General features: G+C 33.5%; 1 protein-coding gene across 1 annotated transcript in view; it reads left to right on the top strand.

Moving 5' to 3' along the window:
• Positions 1–16805, top strand: part of LOC126746056 (protein-tyrosine sulfotransferase) — a 95203-nt gene extending 78398 nt beyond the window's left edge. The window contains exons 5-6 of the mRNA XM_050454153.1: positions 14567–14744; positions 14873–16805. Of these exons, the coding sequence (XP_050310110.1) occupies positions 14567–14744; positions 14873–15013 (319 nt within the window). The 3' untranslated portion in view covers positions 15014–16805. The remainder of the gene's footprint in view (positions 1–14566; positions 14745–14872) is intronic.
• The last annotated feature ends 2053 nt before the right edge of the window (positions 16806–18858 follow it).

Genomic DNA, 18858 nt, shown 5'->3' on the forward strand with positions numbered 1-18858 from the left:
TTTTAGAGCATATTATCAGGCAACTTCACACTGTTTCCAGCTTTTCTTTCACTAAAAACTCTGTAAATGGTCGATTCGCTGATTCCTGTCGTATTGCCACACGTATAAACTATACTTTCAACAGTACTTAAAGGTGCTTGATGCAGAAGTGTATCATGTATGTTTAGTACTATAGTCCTTGCTTTCAAATCTAAAACACATTTACACACTACGGGGCTAAATTTTGTCGACATTCTGACTTCAAAAGTGCAACAAAAACTTAAAAATAATTTTTTAGTTTTAGTTAAATACCATAAGATAACCACCTAATTATAGGATTGCACAATTCAGGTTGCTGTCTTCATTTATAGCTATCTAGACTGGAACACTTTGTGACCGCATCGTTATCAAAATTTTGATTGTTTATTACTGCAGTACCTGTAATAGAACCTAGAATAATAGGTTCCTGATGGACTTTTTTATTGAATTTCTTAAGTTTTTGAATACTTTATTAAATTTATCTAAAGAAATAAGTATGTCTATGCAAACTGTCCGATCCCTTAAGCATTTTATTTGCATTTTTCTATATAGATTATTATAATTCGTCCAGGCAGTCGAGTTATTCCCTGAATTTTCCTAATTCAGATTTTGTGACTTTCTTGGGATCCTGATGGACTTTTTGATTGAATTTCTTAAATTATTGAATACTTTATTAAATTTATCTTAAGAAATATGTATGTCCATGCAAACGGTCCGATCCCTTAAGCATTTTTCTAATTAGAATATTATAATTCGTCCAGGCAGTCGAGTTGTTCCCTGAATTTTTCTAATTCAGATTTTGTGACTATCTTGGGTTCCTGATGGACTTCTTAATTGAATTTCTTAAGTTTTTGAATACTTTATTAAATTTATCTAAAGAAATATGTATGTCCATGCAAACGGTCCGAGACCCTTAAGCATTTTTCTAATTAGAATATTATAATTCGTCCAGGCAGTCGAGTTATTCCCTGAATTTTTGCTAATTCAGATTTTGTGATTTCTTGGGTTCCTGATAAACTTTTTCATTGAATTTCTTAAGTTTTTGAATACTTTAGTAAATTTATCTAAAGAAATATGTATGTCCATGCAAACGGTCCAATGCCTTAAGTATTTTTCTAATTAGAATATTATAATTCGTCCACGCAGTCGAGTGATTCCCTGAATTTTCCTAATTCAGATTTTGTGATTTCTTGGGTTTCTGATGGACTTTTTCATTGAATTTCTTAAGTTTTTGAATACTTTAGTAAATTTATCTAAAGAAATATGTATGTCCATGCAAACGGTCCGATCCCTTAAGCATTTTTCTAATTAGAATAATATAATTCGTCCAGGCAGTCGAGTTATTCCCTCAATTTTTCTAATTCAGATTTTGTGACTTTCTTGGGTTCCTGATGGACTTTTTCATTGACTTTCTTAAATTATTAAATACTTTATTAAATTTATCTAAAGAAATATGTATGTCCATGCAAACGGTCCGATCCCTTAAGCATTTTTCTAATTAGAATATTATAATTCGTCCAGGCAGTCGAGTTATTCCCTGAATTTTTGCTAATTCAGATTTTGTGATTTCTTGGGTTCCTGATAAACTTTTTCATTGAATTTCTTAAGTTTTTGAATACTTTAGTAAATTTATCTAAAGAAATATGTATGTCCATGCAAACGGTCCGATGCCTTAAGTATTTTTTTAATTAGAATATTATAATTCGTCCACGCAGTCGAGTGATTCCCTGAATTTTACTAATTCAGATTTTGTGATTTCTTGGGTTTCTGATGGACTTTTTCATTGAATTTCTTAAGTTTTTGAATACTTTAGTAAATTTATCTAAAGAAATATGTATGTCCATGCAAACGGTCCGATCCCTTAAGCATTTTTCTAATTAGAAAATTATAATTCGTCCAGCAGTCAAGTTATTCCCTGAGTTTTCCTAATTCAGATTTTGTGACTTTCTTGGGTTCCTGATGGACTTTTTCATTGAATTTCTTAAGTTTTTGAATACTTTATTAAATTTATCTAAAGAAATATGTATGTACATGCAAACTGTCCGATCCCTTAAGCATTTTATTTGCATTTTTCTATTTAGATTATTATAATTCGTCCAGGCAGTCGAGTTATTCCCTGAATTTTCCTAATTCAAATTTTGTGACTATCTTGGGTTCCTGATGGACTTTTTCATTGAATTTCTTAAGTTTTTGAATAATTTATTAAATTTATCTAAAGAAATATGTATGTCCATGCAAACGGTCCGATCCCTTAAGCATTTTTCTAATTAGAATATTATAATTCGTCCAGGCAGTCGAGTTATTCCCTGAATTTTCCTAATTCAGATTTTGTGACTTTCTTGGGATCCTGATGGACTTTTTGATTGAATTTCTTAAATTATTGAATACTTTATTAAATTTATCTTAAGAAATATGTATGTCCATGCAAACTGTCCCTTGAGATTTCTAATTTCATTTTTCTAATTAAATTTTTATATTAAGGCAGTCAAAACTTTTAAACCATTTTCTTCGTTTAATGTAGAAATATCCTTCTATTTATCACCTGTACTTTTACCCAGAAAGTTGACAATGTAAAATCGGTTCTTAATAATATAATTATTACTTGCTAATAATATGATGCTTGCCTATATTTTGCACTATTAAATAAACTCGACAAATAAAACAATTCAGGCGTTTACCAAAAAATTTAACGCCAACGGCTTATAGCCGCTTAATGGCTTTTGACCCTTTCTAGCGTTTCTATGGAATAGGAAATTAATTTTAGTTAATTTAAATTTGCCATTTTTAGAACGTATTACCGTGCATATCATGAGTAAGCATTATAATGGAACCAGACTCCTGGACTAAGACTGCCTTGCACACTGGAACCACAAAACCTAAACGAAGATCTAGTTACGTTACGAAGGCTTTTCAATGCAATTTGTTTAATGCTATAAGATCCAAAGGTTCCTCTTCATAATTATTCTTCATGATTATCCTTCATAATCTTACTCAAATCATTGTTAACTTGCAATGAGAGAATTAGTCTCAACGACCCAATGTCTAAGTCGCAATTGCGGAATCATTTGAATGACTTCAGTTATCTTTCGTACGTTGTAATCTAATTGATCGGCCGTCAAGATGCGACTATTGGACGTTCTTTAAAAAAAAAAACGATTATTTTATAAAAAAACCCAATCCGGATTAACGTTATTCATCAATAGAGACTCATCTATATTACAGTAACTCCATAAAGCAGATTTAATACAATTCGTTTAAATTTTCAATTAATCCAGTAAAACCCGTGCAATCCAGTCTCATCATTTGAACACTCTATTAAGATTAACGATCGGGAAATTCGGGTTTCATTTCTCCCTCACTCGCGTTATCACCTACCAACTCGCCGACTTTTTCGGGAATTAACAAAGATTTATCGAACGTTCCTTATTTCGCTCCTCTCCCGATTTTCTTCTCCCATCCATTCCATAGGGAGGACGAGCGCGCCCGACAAATTAACTTTTTGTTTCCACTAATTCCCGCAATCGGTACACACCTAATCAGATTGGAAAAGTTGTGTTCTGTATGGAAGGAAAGAAAAAAAAAAGCGACGATCAGGTAAAGTTTTCTTCAGATTTCGGCTTACGTTTGGGAAGTTATTAATTGAAAACTTGCCATAGCGCCGCTTTTAGAGGTTCTTTTTTGCGGGGGTTGAAATTAAATCTGAGATTTGTGCCGATTTCGGGTGTGTTTCTTTTGGGATGCTTCGTAGGGAAGCTTAAAAGGGAAATTTAATTTAATTGGTTTTCTTCCCTTGTTTATTTAATCGTCTCAAGGTTGGCTCTCGAGATTCTTTTAAGAAATGTTTGTTCCTCCCATTAATTTCTCCAAAATAATTCATAAACTTCTTACAGGTTTAAAGCGATTCCTAATGAATATGTGAAGAATTCTTGTAGCGTAAGTATTTGGAGTTAAATCAGATTGGGATTTAATAGACTGTGTATAAAGGCACTTAAACTCGACAACTTTTTGAGGAATTCCTATAATCTTTTTAGCAGAGTATAGAGGGATTATTCTTGTAGAAATTTAGTTTCTATCCAATATAATTCAAAAACTATTAAAGGTATTTTTAGAAGATTTCACCTGAATGTTAATAAATTTTTTGAGGAACAATTTAATTTACCAAAATTTTTTGTAGGTGACATATTTCCTTATTATTCCTAGTTAGGGAGGTAAGAACCTTAAGCAAGGCTGAAATGGGAGTTTTAATTTTGACCTGAAACCTGACTAAAAAATGACCCTGAATGCCTAGTAGAAAATTTTTAAAATTTATTCCAAGAGCTTAAAACGCATGTCAACTTATTTCAAATGCCTGGAAAAATGCAAAAAATTACCTCAAGTGCCTGGAAAACATTAAAAGTTATTCCAGGAGCTTGAAGCAAATATAAACTTCGACTGCATGTGGCATAAGGCAAGTGCCTAGAAGAAATTGAAAAAAATTAATAAAATGACACTTAGTTCAGCTGAAATGACTGAAAATTATTTCGATTGCCTGCAAAAAATGACCCCCAGTACCTGAAAAGATGAAAAGTATAAAATCATTTCAATTCAAATTGAAAACGTTTATTTGCCAATATCAAAGATTACAAAACAAATATATATATGATGTTTAGTGAAATTAGCAAATAGGAATGCATTTCAGGAAAATAAACAAAATAAAAACAAAGCAAAAGAACGTTACGTAAAAACATTTTTTTAAATTCATTTTGATTTATGAGAACAATTTATTTATATTGTATACAGAGGGCAGGCGCAGGCTACAACTGAATCAGGAAAGCACAGAAGAGGAAACACATTCAATATATATAAAAAAGCGTCATATTAAATGCAAATCTAAAATGTGAGTGTAGGCTTGACCCAGTACAGCCATATGAAGATGACACAACATCAATGAAAAGAACCCAATTCACATGCAACTCAATAAATATTTATTTTTTAGACATTATGCTGTGGCTGCATAAGCCTATTTTTTTATATATTTCTTATTCTTATAAAATAAGGCAATTTGTTCCACAATTGAACTACAACGACTGAATGATTTATGCAAAGCTGCTGTTGTATATTGCGGGATTTTTAAAAATATTAGACCGTCTGGTATCATGTTTGTGTTCGTGTACATTAAAACATTTTCTTAGATATGGTGGATTTCCCAACTTTAGCATTTTGTATATAAAAGAGTGCATGTGATATTTGCGTTATTGCATTAAAAAAATTATTATTAACATGTGGTATAACATGACTTGTGTAACAAATATTAAAGGAAAAATACATATAGGAACTTTGCACTTTCTGAATAGAAGACGAAACTGCAAATGTAATTGCGGTATACAATCAAACAATGATGATTTTAAAAATTTGCACATGAAAGCAGTGGCTATTTTTTATTTATGTGGGCTGAAAAAGAGAAAGTATTATCAAAAATAATACCGAAATTCTTTACTTTATTAACCACAGGTAGGGTAGGGTGGGGCTAGTTGAGCCGGATTTGGAAAAATGAAGGGTCATGTTGTTATTATTTAATATAAATAATTAAACATTCTAGGGATTATTGATGTATATATTTGTTTTTAAACAGCAATTAATAAGTTTGACGAAATATTGTTTTATTTAGGTAAAAATGACTGCAATATGCTGGGTACAGTTGACTCAACTTACCCCACATATGAGGCAGCTTGAACCGACACATGGGGCCAATTGAACCACACAAACTAAACTAGCATAATGGCTGGTTAAGTCAGTTTTCTGATGAAAAATAAAAATCTAATATTAGAAATACTCAAAAAATTTATTACCAAAACTAAATTAAACATTTTGGAAATTAAAAACTAATCGCTGTCACAGTTTATACACATATAATATATACTAGTACCCGGAATACACCTTAAATGAGCCCATTTTTTGCAATTGGAACACTGTATCCATTCTTCACCCGGAACACTATCTGTAAATGCTGCTAGGCACATCAGACATAAACATTCATCTTCAGACTCAGATGATGGCAATGGGGAAAAAGATTTCTTATTTATTTTATGCTGTTTTATGTTCTTGGAAAACTTGTTTTCTTTTTCACGAGCAACGGCTCCTAGAGTCTTTCCATCGTCTGAATGTGAAGAAGTAATATTGGACCGTCGTTCTTTAGTTTTCAATAGTGTATTACCTGAGTAGGACACATTTGTTAAAATAGCTTTTTTAGCAGCTTCTTTCTTCTTTTTGTCTACTTTACCAGAACTTTTCATTTTCCTTTGTACTTCAGCAAGTGCTTCTTTTTCTGGCGTGTCTATCAAAATCGCGCAGGCTCTCTTCTTTCTCTGGTTTTGTGTTTTTCTTGGTCCTGCCTTAGGCAAAGGCCGCAAGCTTTCAGGTGAAAAAACTCCAGTAGATGTAGATGGTATGGCGTTGTCATCAGGTGTTTCTAGAGCTATGGTTTGGGAAGTGCTGGCAGAAATGCTGTTATTTTCTGTCGATGGCGGCTGAGATATAGATTCGGGAACTGGACGATCAGTCACATATGATGGCGCGAAATCTGTATCAGAAAATATATACGATTATAAGGATATATACCCGTTTTTGAAAATCCATTTATTATATTGGAACTTGTAGCTCCTAATGGCAAAGCTGTGGCAACAATTTTTGGTTTTTCGTTTATGCTAATTGTCTGTCCGAGGTTGTTACGAAGCCATGCATCCTGGGCAGAAGCCATATACTTCTTGAAAGGCCCGAAGACTGACACGTCCAGTGGCTGAAGTTTGTGGGTGCAGTATGATGGGAATGAAAGCATTACCACTGCGTTGTTCTTTGGATATTCTACGGTCTCAATTGATAAATGTGATGAATGATTGTCCAGTAAAAGTAAAACAGGAGACTGTTTAGTAGGGCTTGTATGTAAAGCATTTCGTTAAGCTTCATAAAATCATAAAATTCTAATTCAGTCACCCAGCCACTTGCATTTCCTGCACCGATGCATTCTGGAGGACCGTTTGAAATAAAATAGGGTTTAAATTTTTTTCTGGGAAAGCTAAACATGGGTGGTATTGTATTCCCTACTGCTGATACGGCGGTAATTAGAGTTACATTAGTTCCACGCTATCCTGAAGTAACAGCACCTATGCTTCTTTTTGCCTTCGCTGCTACTATTTTTGAAGGTTTTGTTACTGTAGACACGCCCGTTTCGTCTGTGTTCCAAATTCTTGATGGTTCTCTCGAAAATTTATATTTGTCCATAACGTTGGCAAGTTTTTCGAAAAACATATTAATATTATGTTTATTGAACGAGGTTGCTCTACCTAAGCTTGTCGGTTCTGGTTTTGTTGTTGAGAGCTGAGGGTTTCTCTTTAAAAAAGCCGTCAACCAGTCCTTTCCTGCCATTTTATTTATCTTCCAAGGTTCAGGAAAGTTATATTTTGTTGCACATTCGAAGGCTAGGCGTCTAACATCAATTGGCGATAGACCATAAAAAATCGATGATCTTTAAGAATTTCTTCTTGCTCTAAAGAAAAAACTTGAGATGCAACATATCCCATTGTTACTTCGTCTGGTCCATCTCCACTCTTTAATTTTTTTATATATCGGCCCAGTGTCGTTTGATCAATTCCAAATTTAGTTGCTGCGGTTCTAATACTTTTTCCCTCATTTTCAACTGCTTTTACTGCATTAAATAGCTGCTCTTTTGTCGCCTCTCCACGTGCGGTCGTCCTCTTGTAAGTACGCATCTAAAAATAAAACAGGAATATAGCAAAAATATTATTTTATACATAAAATAAAACAAATACATGAAAGGGGGTTAGTTGAGCCATGTCTCAACTTTTTTAAACGCTTTAACTGCTGGCGATCAACTAAATTCATGAGATAAATAAATACGGCCGGTCTACGTAGCTTCGTGTTCACTCGGATTCCCTAAAAAGTGTTAGGTTTTTGTCATATGGTGCGTGGATCAACTAGCCCCGTGGCTCAACTAGCCCGCCCTACTCTACTATTGTCTTGTCCACAAAGTTCTGAGAAACATTTTCTATGTTATTTGTACTGGATCCTAGAAATAAAAGACACTATTTTGAAGGATTTACTTTCAAATTATGAGCTTTAGCATATATTATATGTAACTATTTAAGTCGGAATTAAACTGCATTTGTGGGTGTAATGAGAATCATCTGCGTATTGTTGTAGTTTTACGTGATATAGTATTTTTCATATCAGCTACATATTATGAGAGTAATAAGAGTCTTAAAAGAAGTTCCGTGGTTACCCCAGTAGTAACAGAAATAAATTTAGATTTTAAGTATAAGGGGTAAAAATGAAACTTGCTAGGCAAGTAGCATTTTAGCAAGGCAATTGAAGTATTAGAAAAACCAAGGAAATTTAATTTAGCTAGCAGCATATCGTGATTTAGAGTGTCAAATGCCTTACTAAAATCCAGCAAGCATAATGTTGTTAATTGCTTTTGTTCTTCATAGTGCCTCATAAGATTTAGAAGAGAAGTTGTTGTACTAAACTGTTTCTTAAACCCGGATTGGTATTCAGATATAATTTTATAAGAATTTGAATTTGATTATACACGTGTCTCTCTAGAACCCTAGACAAAACAGGTAAAATACTGATAGGCGTAGATCTTTAGTTTCTTTGAGGTTTGAAACTTTTGCAAATGGTTTAATAATAAACCCTTTTCCAGTCTAGAAATTGTTTTTCTAAGATATAGGAGTTAATATGCCTTGAAAAATGCAAAAAATTAGCTTAAAGTCCTGTTTATTTGTCATTTCTTCCTTAAAGGAAGAAATGACAAATTATTCCAGTAGCTTAAAATACAAGAGCACTTAGTTCAACAGAAATACTTGAAACTTATTTCAACTACCTGGAAAAATGCAAAATAATGACCTCGGATGCCTTTAAGAAATGAAGAATTATTCCAGGAGTTTAAAACACAAGAATACTTAGTTCAGCTATAAGGAAAAAATGCCAAAAATGGCCTCAAATGCATGGAAAAAATTATCAATTATTCCAGTAGCTTGAAATACATCAAATTATTTCAATTAACTGCAAAAATACAAAAACGACGGTAAGTACCTAAAAAAAAATAAAAATTATTCCAGGAGCTTGAGGCACATAAAATTGTTTTAATTAAAATTAAGAAATTAAAAAAAAAAAAGTAACTAAAGCGTAGTTCAACAGAAATGCCTGGAAGAACTGAACAATAATTCCAGGAGTTTAAAACACATGAAAACATATTTCAACTGCGTGGAAAAAACACCTCAGAAGAACCTCCTCTTATGTAGCCTGTGATCACTAGAGAATCTTACTAAAACCTCCATTAACTTACTAGTTGACAGTTAGTCGAAGCAAATTTTATTCTAATTAAAATGAATAATTGTTTCAGAGGCTCAAAACACAAGTACTAATACTTAGTTCAACTATATGGAAAAATGCCAAAATTGACCTGAAATGCCTGGAAAATCAAATTATTTCAATTGATGGCAAAAATGCAAAAAATTACCTCAAGTGCCTAAAAAAAATGAAAAATTATTCGAGGAGCTTGAGGCACATACAATTATTTTAATGGCCGAAAGAAATTAAAACAATAAATAAATAAATAAATAACTAAAGCGTAGTTCAACAGAAATGCCTGAAACTTTTTGCAACTGTATAGAAAAATGCAAAAAAATACCTCAGATGCCTGGAAGAAATGAATAATTATTCCAGGAGTTTAAAACACATGAAAACATATTTCAACTACGTGGAAAAAAGCACCTCAGAAGAACCTCCTCTTATGTAGCCTGTGATAACTAGAGAACCTTGCTAAAACCTCTAATAATTTACTAGTTGACAGTTACTCGAAGCAATTTCAATTTTATCCTCATTAAAAAAAAATTAAAAATGAGCTTTTGGTCCTGTTTAATCTTTCCCGCGCCAAGAAATCCCCGAGCTAATCCGCTCCCGTGTTCCGCCCGCCACTTTTTAAACACGAAACACGCGCGCGGGCAAATTTTAAAAATTACTTCCACGGGATAATCTCCGGCGTTATCCACTCCCTCAAGGGCGTTAAAACGTAATAAAAACCCTCATTTATCCCGACCTCCGTTTTTTGTCCCGACTTCTTTCCTCCCAATAAGAAAACCGTTATCTTTTTTAATCCTCCCTGATAAATTACGGTTTTCCTTACACAAGGAAATTATTTACACATTAGGTTTGACTTAAGGGAGGAGGGAAAAAAATTTAATAAAAGCTTTTAACTGTTTAATTAAGTGGCAAATAGTGACCGTTTTAGCGGAATTAAGGCAAACGTTAATTTACCCTCCGCCTAATTTTACGGTTCAGTCTACTCCCTGCCCATAACTGGAGCTGCTTGCATCCCTGCCGCCCCTTTCGGACGTTTTTGCCTTTACAAATTCTGCGGGGCTAATTTGTAACTTATTTAAGTTTACCGCCGCCCCGCCGCCGCCACCACCGCCAACGCAAAAAGCCAATTTGTTATTTCTAGCCTCCCAGGGACTGCAACCGGGTTGTTGCGCTTTTACGCCCCAGACTTTAATTTGTTTTTGTGTTTGTTAAAGTAAAAAACTTGTTTTTTTCTCTTTTTCTTTTGTATAATTGAGGTAAAATAGAAAACATGTTCTATATATAGTGGAGGTGTGGTCTTATAGTAAAGAAACCAACTGCTCTAGTATACAGTTTAGACCGTAACTACTTAGGGACATCAATTCTGACTCAAAATCCCTGGAATTAATAAAATATTTTTTTAACTCCCAGGAAAATGTGAGTTGAAAGGAACCTTCAAACTTTTTCCAGTCAGTTGACCCCTTGGAACGTTGAAAGACTAGATTCACTAAAAAACAACTTTGTTTGAGTTCAACGTGTGCTCAGGGGCAAGGGGGTACAAACATATTTACCGATTCTCTGTTGTAAAGTTTACACATTCTCAGCTATATATTAACGCATAATATAAATTATTTGTATTGAATTCTGGATTAATAATAAAATATAGAAATAGATACAACCTATTGTCCTAAAAAATGTAGCATGGCAACAGCACAAGCATAAGCAAAATGTAATCTTGTCAAAGTCAAACAGCTTTGTGTTTTTTTGTGTAAAATTGCATTTTTCTATGCAGTTGAAATAGGTCTAATATTTTTAAATATCCCGCAACATACAACAGCAGCTTTGCAAAAATCATTCAGGTACGTTGCAGTTCAATTATGGAACAAATTGCCTCATTTTATAAGTATAAGAAATATATAAAAAAAATATACTTATGCAGCCACAGCATAATGTCGGTCATACTCGGCATTTAAGTGTTCTTGTGAACTGTTACAACGGTAAACACGGCAATTAAAGCAGATCTTTTCACAAATAAATTTCGATACTTTCGTAACATCACATCACGAGGAACCATCTTCATAAACGTAGAATGGGGGATTTTAGAAATCTTAGAAAAACTTGAATGTGTGTGTGAAATACGTATAAGTGAAATAAAAATATTTTTTTGAAAATACTCAACTATTAATAGACTATAAAAAAAACTGCAGTTTTTTCCATGGTTTTACTAATTTCATGTTTTATTGTTGTCTTGGCTGAAAAATGGCACAATACCTATGTACACTTATTATTAAATTAGTTTCCGATATAACAATACCCCCTTTGAAAAAATCATCACCCTGTATTTATTATCTGATGTGATATAAAATAAGTGATTATTTGATATTTGCTTAATACAATAAAATTATGCAAAATGTTAAAAAGTTGTACTTTAAAACATGAATTAAGGAATATGAATTATCTTAAATAAAATATTATTAGGTAGATACCTTTACTCTAATGAAGTGCGTTAAAAAAAACCTAATAAATAGTTCATAAACGGTAATATTACTTATATTTAAAGCATTATATATTTATACTCTATTATTAATAAATATTTATCATGTAAATATTTTTTGACGACGTCACTGGTAGTGATTCCTTGTGCCGGTGGCATCATCGATCCCATTCGAGCGGCGTTGTCATATCATTACCTTTTTCTTGAAGACACATTATTTATGTTGGGTGATTCAAGTAGTGTTGGGTAGGAAAAGGATAAGAGTACATTTTATGTCTTAAAAATTTTCTTGAGAAATGTTTAGTTTTTGAGAAATTCCTGGAAGTTGGATCCGACAGCTGCAATTCTCATTGCATCATAACAAAATTGACAGTAATTCTTCTTCTATTGTAGATATTAGAGTGATTCAAGTAGTGTTGGGTAGGAAAAGGATAAGAGTACATTTTATGTCTTAAAAATTTTCTTGAGAAATGATTAGTTTTTGAGAAATTCATGGAAATCGGACCCAACAGTTTAAATTCTAATTGTCTCGTAACAAAATTCAATGTAACTCCTCTCCTATTATATATAGAAAGCTTATTTAACTAGTGTTGGGTAGGAAAAAAATTACGGAAAAAATTCCATGTCTTTCGTTGTCCATTTTTCGTGAGGAATAATTAATTTTTCAGAAATTCCCAAAAATTCGACAGTCGCAATTCTGATTGCGTCGTAACAAAATTGACTGTAACTCCTCTCCTATTGCAGATACAAAGGTGATTTAAACAGTGTTAGATAGGGAAAGATTAAGGCTACATTTTATTTCTTTACAATTTCCCTCAGAAATTATAATTTTTAAGAAATTTCCGGAAAAATTTCAGGGAAATCTGCGTTTATCCCTTTGCCAGCTCGTGCTTCGGAGTTCACGTCACCCTGATATATCAACGTTATATCGACTTTATTAAAGAGTATCTCCTCACAGTTCATTAAAAAAAAATATTTGATATTTTACTGAGGAGGACAGTAGTATTGTTTTGTGTCTGCCAAATTAAGTGGCAAATTTTTATGATATTATGAAGTGTTTTCTTGCAATTTCTACACAAGGATTTGGCACCATTGCATCAGAGATGTTGCAAGCAATCAAAACGCCCATTTTAATGTTCTAAGGTTGACCCTATTTCTTAATTTTTCCAGGCAATTGTTCTCATTCATAAAAAATGTGAAATCTGTCTTGAAATGCCTGGAAAAATTAAAACATTCTTTAAACTCCTGGGCAAACGTCAGTTAAAACAACTTTTCCCAGTCAGTTCACCCCCATTTCTTACGTTTTCCAGACGGTTCTCCTCATTACTCAATTTTTATTTCCAGAAATAAGCTACAATGCAGTAAGAGATATTATTGCTGGATTAAAAATTAAAAGCAGTGCTGACATATTTAGTCTAAATACTAAGTTAGTCAAAACCATAAAAAATATCATTATAATCCCTCTTACCTTACCAAACTAACAAACTTATGTTATAGGGCAAACATCTTTCCCACTGTACTTATGGCCCTACCAATGGAAGGATGTCTTGGAGAAAATAATCTTTATAATTATCAAATATCAGTTTGGCTTCATCGTCTTTCGAAGGTAATTGAGATTTCCAGGCAGGTCAATATTGTTCTGTACTCTTTTGCGATTGTGTAAGGCATTTGATTGTGTGAACCATGAGATCCTAGTAAAGAAATTAGACAAGTATGAATTTTCTTTGAATGCAATGCTGAGGTTATATTGGTTATCCAGACTGTTAGGATTAGTGAGCGATCGTCAGTTGGGAAAGTGTTTTTTTAATATTGCGACAAAATTGAGAGGCGTGTTCCTTGGACGAAATCAAGCGAAAAAGTTCCTATGAAGATATGTCCTAAACGTCTTAGATTTTACACTACAAGGTGGTAAAGTTGTAAGAAAAAATCTTAATAAATTTAATACACGTATTCGAATGTTTTACCACCAGACATCAAAAACCAGAAATCTAAAAGAGGTTCTATTAAAGAATGAATTTTATAGTGTCGAAAAGTTCTTAAATTTTATATTTCAAATATTAATCTTAACCGGACATTTTCAAGATCATTTTAATGTGTTTATATAAATGTACTTTTATCTCAATTATTTTCATTTATTTCTGTATGTATATTTTATTTTACCATAAATTTTAACTTAGAAGTTAATACATACAACAAAAAATAACTTTACCATGTACTATTATGATTTTATTTATATGTATGTTCCAGTTTTAGCTCTTTAAATTGTTCTACAACTTTGACATATGCAATGCATTTAAAATGTTACTAGCATGAATAAATCATTTGAATTTGAATTATTTCTATTTTCCAAGCAGATCATAAAAACGTCACATCTGACTTAAAGATACTTGAAATACCTGGACTACTAAACGACATTTTTTATCTGCTTTTTAAATGTCAGTTGATGTAACTTTTGAACTTTTCCCCAACATTTTATTTTAAATTCCTTTATTAGAACAGGACTAATTTATATTAGTGGAATAAATATAGAGCCTGTAACACCACTTTTATATATTTTGTTCCAAGCTCCATTACTGGAACATGTGCAGGTCCTGTAACACCCAAGGGCATAGATATGTAACGTAATTAAACCCTGCTACTTTACTCCCTCCAATGTCTATTTCATAATTTCGAAATACTGTATGTAACCTATAAAACCCTATTAATTTTTTCCAGAGTCGAGAGATCCTCGGACCAAGTAATCAAGCCGGTAAACCTAGAAGCATTAACCAAATGGGTGGGCAACATCCCCGAAGATGTCGTGCGGGACATGGCCGAAATCGCGCCAATGTTATCGGTATTAGGTTACGACCCTTACGCCAACCCTCCTAATTACGGAAAACCTGACGATCAGGTAGGTGTACATAATTAATTACTTTAGCGAAATACAAATTAATTAATGTTATTCTCAAGTTCATCAATTAAAAGATTACACTACTAACTTAACAAACAGGCTTATTGATCGTATATGTCGGTTTACAGGTGGCGCAAAAGACGAAAGACATCCAGAAAAACAAGACCGAATGGGAAAAGAAAGCCAAAGAGATGTTCAGCATGGGGTGGGACAACGGGGGCGACACGGGGATGGACAAAGACCCCAGCGACAACCCAAACATGACGTGATAAATACGTGATCCTTTTCGGGCATTTTTAGCTTTTTTAAGACTTTCGAACGGTGGTCGATCTTTTGTTTTTTTTTTGTCTTTGTTTGGTTTCTCCTGTTTGTTTTAGTGGTTTTAAGAGTTTATTAACATTCCTTTTAGGCGTTTTATTTATTAATAGTGAAGTTACTATTTGAGGAGCAAACTTGCAAAGTATTGTAAATGTCCAAAGTATTGAGAAAAAAACGTGCAGTCATTTGGGCTGAATTCGGATGCAAATTCGTTAAGGTGTCCTGAATACTTATGTGCATAAGGTCTTGAAAAAGTTCTTAGATTCACAATTAGGATAGCTTGAAAGAAAAAACCCTTATATAAGTTTGTCGGGTACATCAACCAGTGTTTCTGCATATTGCCTTCTTCAGGACAAGGGAACCAGAAATACAAAGAAGAAGGGAAAAACGAACAGAAACGAATAACCGTTTCGTGTAATCAGTTTTAATACTTCCACTTCTGGAGGGAAAATACAGCAACTACACCAAGGAATCATAAGCTACTGTGTGATGCAAACTTAACCCGGGATACATACAAGATTTTCAACTTATTGTAACATTGCGATTCACATCATTGAGTTCAGATGAAAGTTGTAGGAATGCAAGAAGGATATGATGATGGAAAGCAATTTGAAGGTGAACTTGATTATTTTTTCCATCAATTTTTTTTAATTTGGCATTTTTCATAAACAATGTATTTCTCAATAGGGTATGAGTGAGCTACCTCATCATGACCCTACGATTCTCTCTTTATTTCAAAGATCATTTGAAGATCTGTAGAACCCATTTATTGGTTTGCATCTTTAAAAAAATTCAACAACTTACACACTCACGAATTTTACCTAGTGGATTAGAGGGAAACTAATTTTTTATTCTATATAATAGATTCATAATAAATTCCTTGGTTTTCTTGAACCTCACCTATAGTATTTGATAAGATCTCAAGAGGTTCCATTGAAAAATAATCAAGTTGACCTTTAGGACACAACCAAGATCACCACACCTTTGGCGCATTCCTGCACAAGTGATTATAACACCTAATTGCCAAGTTGAAAATCGGGAACTGTATTAGATATTTTATGACCTTTAAGGTCTTGTAACTCGAAATTTAAGGACTTTTGCACATAAATACTTTTATTCAGGACATTTCAAGGAACCCATTCCATCTACCTTCCGAACAGCCCAAACGATTGTATGTTTCTTTCTTAGCATTTTATGCGAGGTCAAAAAAGTTACAGTTGAAGCAATTCTTATTAAAAAAACGAGAAGGAATAGAAATCTCACAATTTAAGTTTATATAAAAACTGAATGAGGGAGAAAATTGTATGACCTAAAAAGGAAAGAAAACTTTTTAGTTTTTTAATAAAATTACATTTAAAAACAAACGTCTAAGTTATTACACAGTTTGTTTTTGTAACATTAAAGTGGGATTGAAATTGCATTTTCTCCAAATTAGTTTTCGGTATTTTTTCACTTTCTTGTCACAGAAATCATTCTAGAGGGCTTAGTTTTCTGAAAATTAGAAATAATGGAGCAAATACAATTTTGCGCAAGTCTGCTCCTCATTTTAGTGTATTTTAGGGGGTTTTGCACAAAATAGTTTAATTTTTTTATACCTCTTATGTACTTAAGGGTCGATTAGGCAAATATTTGTATAAAAGTTTGACTGCTGCGTTTGGACCACTCGAGTAAAAGAAATATCAACTATTTATAAATACATTTATGGAATTAATTATGTTGTGTTTAATAAAAAAATGATTAATTTACTGTTGTATTAATTTCCTAAAGAGCCTGCTCATCGTCATTCCGGAATGACACAAGCAAGGAGGAGTTAACCTTGACTCTTAGCTCTCTCTCGTGAATGTGTCTGTCTCTCTCGCGCGAGTGTTTGTCTCCTTCTCATGCGGCATGACCTTGACTTGACCTTGACCTTCTCTCTCGCGTACATGTGTCTCGTGTGAGTCGCTGTCTTCTTTTGCTGCGACGTCACCTTGACTTCGCCTTGTTTTGACCTTGACTATCTCTCGTGCGCGTCTGTTTTCCTCTGGGTGCGACGTGACCTTGTCTTGACCTTGACATGACCTGCTTTGACCTTGACTTTCTCTTGTGTATGTGTCTCTGCCTCTCTCGTACGAGTCTGTATTCTTCTGTTACCTTGAGGTGACCTTGACTTGACTCTCATTCGTGCGAGACTCTTTAATGAGACCTTGTCTTGACCTCGGCATGACCTTGATTCTCGTCTCATGCGATCATCGTGCAACGTGACCTTGAGGTGAACTTTGATTTGACGTGACCTTGACTTGACCTTGGTTTGATCTTGCCATTACTTTGACTCTGTCTCTTTACCTTGTCTCTCTCTCCTTTTTCCCTTGATACTCTTTCTCTCTCTTCACTCTCTCTCTGTCTTAACTTTCGCTTTCTTCACACTCTTGCTCTCTTGATTCTTTCTCTCTTAACTCTCCCTCTCTCTCTTTTGACTCTCTCTCTTCGCTCTCCCTCTCTTGACTCTGTCTCTTTACTCTCTCTCTCTAGACTCTGTCTCTCTCTTTCTTGACTCTCTCTCTTTTTTTTTGACTCTATCTAATGGTTGTACAGCTTCACCTTCGAAAGGTAAATTATAGGAATTCAATAACCGTCATTTCATGTTTTACAAATTTTTCTGTACAGGGTGCGCCATCTAGAACTTCCCTATGTGAACATTGGATAACTCCGATGTTTCTTAGCCGATTTTGACAGATGAGCAAGATTCTGAAACGTTATTTAATGCCATTTTGGACATGAGTTGATCAACTTTTGAATACAGAATTGAAATTAGTTCTTCAATCGTTAAAAATGTCGTATGAAATATGGGAGACATTCGGCTTCTTCATTCGATCTGATTATCTTCTATTTTCAACAAGACACCATGCTTTCGACTTGTCGTGTCGAAAAAGTATGACTTGGACTGGCCTCCTCGTTCTCCGGATTTGACGGTATCGGACTTTTTTATCTAGCCAAAGAGTATTAAATAACTAAAAGTTGATAAAACAAAAATTGTTGCTATTTCTCCTAAAATGTTGTCAAATACTATGCAAAATATCCAAAAGAGCCGCCTTTTTTGTATCGAATGAAGTGATTTGGTCAATATTGTATTCGGACCTGTATTGCAATAAATGACATTGTCTATCCCACATAAATCTTGTTCATTTGTCCAAATCGTCTAGAAAATGGCGGACTTATTCAATGTTGCAATATGGAAGATCTAGTTGGCCCATCCTGTAAATTTAACAGCTTAATTAAAAAACGACAAGGGAAGGGGATATAAACTTTATTTTTTAAGCTTTAGCCATAGACGACTAACAAAAAACAATCGTTGACCTGTTTTTTGCTTTCATTATCTATCCTATTAAATATTTTTAAGAAATTAAATTGCCATTTTAAAATCCAAACTAATAAATTAACTAATTATACAAATCTAATTCCCGACCATACCGTACATTGCACGCGAAATTAACAAACAATAGCCCGAATTGCCGATAAAATGAAATTAACTTTATGGGCGATAATTGGGCTTTCCGCTCCCGATAAACCTCAACCATCATAAACAATTATGATTTTCATTTTATTACCGAAACATAAGCTCTCCGTAAACTGGTGGCGATATCGGTTGTTAAAAAAGCCCACCGTTGATTGGCTAATTGTAATTATGACAAGGTTTCATTTAGTCGCTGCCTCAGTTTGCCGATTAAAATTTTAAACTGAAAATACATTTAATTAGGCCCTTCGACGAAAGTGCCCTCAGTAGGCTTTAATAATCGTTATTATATTTCTGCCTCTG

This window comes from Anthonomus grandis, chromosome 17, assembly GCF_022605725.1.
Source record: "Anthonomus grandis grandis chromosome 17, icAntGran1.3, whole genome shotgun sequence".
In the NCBI taxonomy this organism is placed as follows: Eukaryota; Metazoa; Arthropoda; class Insecta; order Coleoptera; family Curculionidae; genus Anthonomus; species Anthonomus grandis.